General features: G+C 28.3%; 1 protein-coding gene across 1 annotated transcript; it reads right to left on the bottom strand.

Moving 5' to 3' along the window:
* Nucleotides 1–307: 307 nt before the first annotated feature.
* LOC145601014 (protein FLOWERING LOCUS T 1-like) lies at nt 308–6,181 on the bottom strand. Its single transcript, XM_081656916.1, has 4 exons — nt 5,919–6,181; nt 5,728–5,789; nt 2,150–2,190; nt 308–863 (listed from the first exon to the last, which is right to left on the bottom strand). The coding sequence occupies exons 1-4, from the start codon at nt 6,114–6,116 to the stop codon at nt 637–639; spliced, it is 528 nt and encodes a 175-aa protein (XP_081513042.1). The 5' UTR covers nt 6,117–6,181; the 3' UTR covers nt 308–636.
* Nucleotides 6,182–6,855: the final 674 nt, after the last annotated feature.

Here is a 6,855-nt window from a genome sequence, read left to right as displayed (position 1 = left end):
TTCACTCTCTTATATACTCAATTATAAATAGCAGTAGACTTGGTTAAATGATTAGCCAATATATCATATTTAGTTTCTATCAATATTCTATGACCATCTTACATAACTAAATTATTTATCACCATTATTAATCATAAATGTTTGGCATCTTGATCAACAGACTCAACATTAATGTTAAGTAGCTTAGAACAGGGGAGCGGGGAGCCAAGTTCACTCTCTCCACAACCTAAATTATAATCTCATAATTTAGTTCAATATTAACAATAATGAAAAGAACAGACCAAAATACAATTAGCTATATTATTCTCAATAACAAAACATAATAAAAATAGTCTTATTTGATTAGATAAATAGTCTTTATCCCATTAGATAGTTTATCACACCTCACGGTGCTTACACTTCTAACCTATCGAAGTTCTGTTCAAAAACCTCGTTCGAGAACTTAAGCCTAGCAAGATAGATAGCCAAAGTAACAGTTTTGTTAAACATAATGATAAGATGCACAATGCATAATGCTCCAAATTTGATATTTATGTGCAACTTTGGGGTATTATTTGTAAGATATAAAATATTCCAAAGTAGCACATAAAAATTAACAGAGGTAATAGTAGAAACTAAGGCTTCATTACTCCAAGCCTAGCTTCGCCTCCTTCTTCTGTAACCGCCTTCTCTTTGACAAGTGAAATATGTTGCAGCAACGGGCGAGCCAAGATTGTAAACTTCAGCAAATTCCCTAGTGAAGAAATTCGGACGCCACCCTGGTGCACCGATTACTTGCGTCCCTGAGTGACAGAATACAGCAAATACAAGTCGATGTATACCCAACGACGGCCTTGGATTTTCGTATGCTACGATTTCTTGCCCTGTTTTAACAGAATGTACGTATTACATCAAAATTGATACCATCACTTTAAGCATTTTTGTTTTGAAGAAACAAGGATAATATTAAGCCATAAACATAAATCATTACAACCATATAGTCCATATTATGTTACTCATCTACTCTTTAAGTTTATGCAAAATTTGCAAATTAAATTCAGACCTTTTTATTTGATGCTGAATACTTTTTCGGTATAAATACAGTCGGTCAATAAGAAGAGATGTAGAATGGATAATCTTCCAATACTTTATAGGCAAGTAAGACTTTTAAGTTTTGTAGCTAATTACTCCTAAATTAGTTTAAATAATAATGGACTCTTACTATTAGATTAATTATGTCAAAAGCTAACCAATTCGGCAATTCCCTATGGCGTTTGATAAAAAATATAAAAGGAGAAATATTAAATAGAAATGAATATTAATTACATTGATCGACAAGTGATTTTAACATGCATCATCATCTTAACACCATTTTAGAAAATATTTTAAATGATAGGGCGTTCCTTAGCAAGATCCTTAAATTATTAATCATTATAAGTGTTTCATTTGCTCTTAATGTAAGCATTAATATATGTAATTGTGATTACGTTCAGAATATAAAAGAAAAATATTAATTCTTAAGAGCAAAATATACACTTAATATTGTGCACTTGATTAAGTGTATATTATTGGGACAAATCTATATATCAAGTTCTAAAATGATTACATAGTACTTCCTCCGTTTCTTTTTAGTTGACACGTTTCTTTAGTCACTTTTGCCAATGCACAAATCAAAACGTTAATATCTTTAATTACCGATAAGTAAAAATTATAAAAAGTTGATATTTGGAAAATATATACCGTGACGAATCTAACAAGACCACACATGACTATATTTTTCATTACGTATAAATCACAAAACATGGTCAAAGGGGAGTGTGTGAATAGTGCTAAACTCAAAACGTGTCAACTAATAAAAAACGGAGGTAGTATAATTTATTACTATTGTAAATAAACCATATAAATATTAGCAAATTAGCGTTTGTGATAGAATTAAAAGTCAGAACAAAAAATAAATAGATAAAAAGTACTTACAAAATTTTGTTAGATCTTGAAATAAGGTCAACATGACATGACGAAATTATAAGGTATCATAAAATTTCTTTAAAGATCAGAGTATCTCTTTCAAAAAAGGACCTATACACTTTATAAAAACATACTAGTTGTATGCGTGCTTTTGATTAAGTCCGATTTATTTTACACATTCAAAATCAGTATCAAATTGACTTACCCAAACTGATGCCTCCTGTAGCCGGTATGTTAGTTACTAACCTGAATATTAAAAATTTAATAATATTAGCATATTGCATTTTTATATCAGTGAGCCAAAAGAGACAAGTACAATTACTAATAGGTAGTGAAAAAAATATACAAGTAAAATATATAACTAAAAAGGTAATGTGTAATAATAAAGATTTATTAATAGAAATATATCCCGAAAAATTTATTGATTATACGCAGTGGCGTATCCCGGAATTCCGAACTGTGGGTTCGGAATTTAAAAAAAAAACGATGATCATATATTAACTAAATATTCAATACAAAAGTTCAAATTTTTTAAAAAAATTACAAATGGATGGATCACACAATTGAAAAAAAAAACTACAAAAGCATTTTTCGAGTTTTCATACTTTGAAAGCGTGCTAATACATTACTTCTTCATTTATACGCCCTCTATTATTGCTATTGCAATATACAGAGATCATATGAACTTTAAAAAACTCATGTGAATGTGATGTATAGAGAGAGAAAAAAATTTAATAAAAAAAGAATATAAAATGTAAGTCCTTCAAGTATTTTGTTTAGTAGAAATAGAGATATTTCATAACCAAATATTTTTTAAAAAATATTTTAGTTGAGAAGAAACTTTTATACTAGTAAATTTTAGAAAATGATTCTGTTAAAAAAAATAATTTTTTTAAAAGAATCAATTAAGGCATGAGTATGTATGAAATATCAAAGTTGAGGTCAATTGATCCAACAAATTTTGAGATCTTTTTTTACATAATTTGAAATTATTTTATCATTATGTTTTATTTAATATAGGCGTATAGTAAAAAAAGATATTATTAAAAAAGACAATTGTTGCTTTTTTTTATTTAGGTTTTTTTACTTTTACCACTAACAAAAAACACGAAATTGTTTTTTACCACCAAATTTTAAAAGTTATATTTTACCACCAACTAAAAATCTTAAAATTGTTTTTCACCACCTGTTGTGAAAATAACCATTAAATCATACTGATAAAAAAAATATTTTGATTTTCATGTCAAATACATGTTCTATAATATTTAAGGGGTCAATTTGGCCCTTTGATCTCAATTTGAAGTCAGAATTGACTAAAAATTATCATAAGTACCTTATTTTGCTTATTAAAAATACATCGATGTGCGTGACTGAAACAAAACGAGACATTTTCGATAATGTTTAGTCAATTCTGACCTCAAATCGGATCCTAAGAGCTAAAATGACCCTCAAAACCTCTAAAGAACATGTTTGTGGCATGAATTTCGAATATTTTTAAAAGTCTGGTGGTGAAAAATAATTTTTTTGATTTTAAGTAGGTGGTAAAATAAAACTTTTAAAAGTTTAGTGGTAAAGAACAAGTTCGTATTTTTTCTTGGTGGTGAAAGTAAAAAAAAAACAAAAAAAAAAAACCTTTTATTTATTTACAAAGGACGTATTTCGTATGAAGTATAAGATAGTTTTAATTTATGAGTCCCTGATTTTACATTCTAAATTTCAAAAATAAATAAATAAATAAATAATAAACCAATTTATATTTCGAAAATATGCTTTGAAACTTGTCCAATAAAGAATCTTATATGAATTTGATTTCCTTCTCTAAGTCATGTCAAGAAAACGGGATACTACGTTACTTCAGTTGATTGAGTGAGAGTGGGTGGATCGGAATTGCTTAAAGCATGTAGGATTGCTAAAGTTGATGGCATGAGAATATGAGATACAAGTTCATTCTTCGGTTTTTTTTTTTTTTTTTTTTTTTTTCCTCTTCTTCACTTCACTTTTTAGTTGCTTTTTCACTTTTAATTCTCCCTTTTTCAACTTTTATTTCAACTACATACATATTCACTTTTCAAATCTATTAGGATACTCTAATCATTTTATTTGACACTGTCTAAAGTTGTTTACACTTCTTTTGTTTGAATTTAGCTAGAAAGGGTGTAAAACTATGAACTACTTATCCAAATTTTAATTTGATTTTATTTTAAATTTATTTATCTAAAATAAGTCAAATAAGGGCGAATGAAACTAGTTTATAAAAAAGCTATTCCGAGAATATTTTTTTGAACAACATGCTTAGATTTTTATACACAAATTCAAATTCCCTAAATTACAAGTATAATAAATTCTATACAAAATTTATCATAAGTTTAAGAGTGAAAATGATATCACTGTCTAGCTTCAAAACCTTTTAATTTTTATCTTTTAATAACAAGAAACTCAAAAGAATGTAGAATTATTGCTGTTACAATTATTATTTGTTACAAAGGTAAATAGACTTTTCGTTTTTTAAGCATTAAAATTAAGATTTAGAACATATGTGATACTAATATATTTAGAACACCTTACTTCTTCTGCTAGAACATGGAATATGTATATACTAGGAAAAAATTGGTGAAACAACAGAATTGGTCAAACCCTTGGATGTTTGTTGAAGAATTTTAGTACAATTTGAAAAAATCGTTGAATTTAAAGAATTTCATTACATTCTAACTTGAAGCTTCAATGGGGTCGCTTTGAGTGGAGAGAATGACTATCTTTAATTTAGTAGTGAAAATGGGTCTTCTAGAAAATAAACAATATTGATGAACTTTACATATGAAATTTAACTCAAGTATGTTAAAACAAAAAATTGAATTTGAAAGTTAGTTGGATTATAGAAAAATTGATAGAGAATTTGTTAACTTAGAGTTGTATTTTGATGGAGTTTGATTGGGGAAAGGTAGTGGGTATTTATTATTTAAGTGAAAAACAAGTATTCTAATGGAAGAGACAAATAAAACTTCTTGTGCCTAATGAATTCAACCCAATTAGTTTAAATTTAAAATAATTTATTGTCTTGTATTCATGAAGAACTTGGTTGAATTTGAGATCAGATCTTATATAGGGAACTTTCATAAGAAAATACTTTAATTTAACACATATATAACACATACTTTGAAAATTTATGATTTGTTTTCACTTAATTATAAGGTGATTCTCTCACAAGATTCTTACATGATTGGTTTTAAAAAAAATATTTCATTCAACAAAATAAAAATTAACTAAACATGATTTTGGACCAAAGACCATATGTAATAGCCGCCACTAAAGTAATTAATTAATTCTTGTCAAAAAAAAAAATTAATTTTTTTATTTAAGTTTAGAGAGCCACAAGGACGGGTGATGAGAATCGATATAAGAATCTCTTAAAATAGGGTGGAAAGCTCTTACCACTCAAGCTATGCCTCACTCTCATAGCTAATTAATTAATTAAATTGCCTAGACAATTTAATTGAAACAATATCATTAAATTAATTGTTAACAATTGATTTTATTCAATCCACAACTTCTTGTACATGATATGTGACTACAAGTAGGTGAAATTATAGTCATTAAACAAATTATGCTATGAATGTTCAAGCTTACAAGGTGCAACCAAGCTAAGAGCACCTACAATAGTAAGTACAATTTGACACTAGACAGGCCACCATGACACATACTGCATCTTAGGGTCCGTGAAGCCGTGAAAGGTGCACGTAACATGCATTCACTAGTGGGATTAACAAAACAATTGTGCTTACTTACCAATGCAAGTATTCTCTTTCGGATGGATTGCCGGGGCTTGGAGCATCAGGATCCACCATAACCTTCATATATTTTGATAAAATGCAATGAGATATAGTAGTAGATTACATAAACCTAAGGTATGTCGCATGTTATACCAAGGTACAAAAAGTATAGCAATTGTGTATACATGAATTGGGAATTGAACTTACCAAAGTATAGAATGCCATAGGATCATTACCCTGAATTTCAATAATTGGTGGATTGACAACTTGAGAAGGTCTAAATTCACTAGCATTTATGACTTCTCTATTGTCATAGACAACTCTGAGAGCAACTGACCTTATAAAGGGATCCAAAACATCCCCAATCACTTGTCCTACAACAAGTGAATCTCTTCCACTAGGCATAGAGTTGTATTGTGTATGTACGTTTATAGGCAATTCAACAAGATTGTACCTAGACTTTATTTTTAGTTCACTTATGCTCTAGGGTAAGTATAGTTGTGAGATCTATTTATAGGGTTCATAAAGGTATCAAATTTATTCCCTCTGTTCCAAAATTAATAATCCTTCAATATGTGAGGAAATTAACGAGTGCACCTATTACACACATCTCTATTTTTAAGAGGCAAGTGGTGAGGGGCTGGTGTCCACATCAGATGTTCAATATGCTTCATATAACTTATAAAAGGACTATAATTAATTATATAACAAATGTTGGAATTTTATAACAATGGTTGGACATAAGTTACATATTAATTAATTTCAATTCACAAGTTTAGTGGAGAATAATCCTCTTATAGTTATCGAATAGGAAAAAAAAATGTTCTTCAACAAAAAAAATATATATAATTTCATAACAATATTGACAATTTGAAAAAGGACCAATCAAGCAAATAAAAAAAACATTTTATTACTTGAAATATTTGTGAATTTGAAACAGATAGATGACACTCAAATCAAATATAGAAGAACACTGTTATAGTAGATTCAACAATTTACGTACTAATGTGTGCCTAAATAAATTAAAATTAAAAATAATTGTCTATATGTGTGCACGCGCATGCGTGTTACTTATTGTTAAATAATCCATCCCTTATTATACGCTCACTTCATTCCTTATATTTGTCTCATTTTCTCTTTTTGC

This window comes from Chenopodium album, chromosome 21 (assembly GCF_948465745.1).
Source record: "Chenopodium album chromosome 21, dcCheAlbu1.1, whole genome shotgun sequence".
NCBI lineage: Eukaryota > Viridiplantae > Streptophyta > Magnoliopsida > Caryophyllales > Amaranthaceae > Chenopodium > Chenopodium album.
The sequence above is the reverse complement of the archived record's forward strand: the minus strand, read 5'-3'. Positions and strand labels throughout refer to the sequence as shown.

Excerpts from the sequence above, each read along its gene's own strand:
- LOC145601014 (XM_081656916.1), bottom strand. The coding sequence starts at position 6,116 with ATGCCTAGTGGAAGAGATTCACTTGTTGTAGGACAAGTGATTGGGGAT. Across the intron at positions 5,790-5,918 it reads CTATGGCATTCTATACTTTG|GTTATGGTGGATCCTGATGC; the intron begins GTAAGTTCAATT and ends AAATATATGAAG. Across the intron at positions 864-2,149 it reads TACAGGAGGCATCAGTTTGG|GGCAAGAAATCGTAGCATAC; the intron begins GTAAGTCAATTT and ends CTGTTAAAACAG.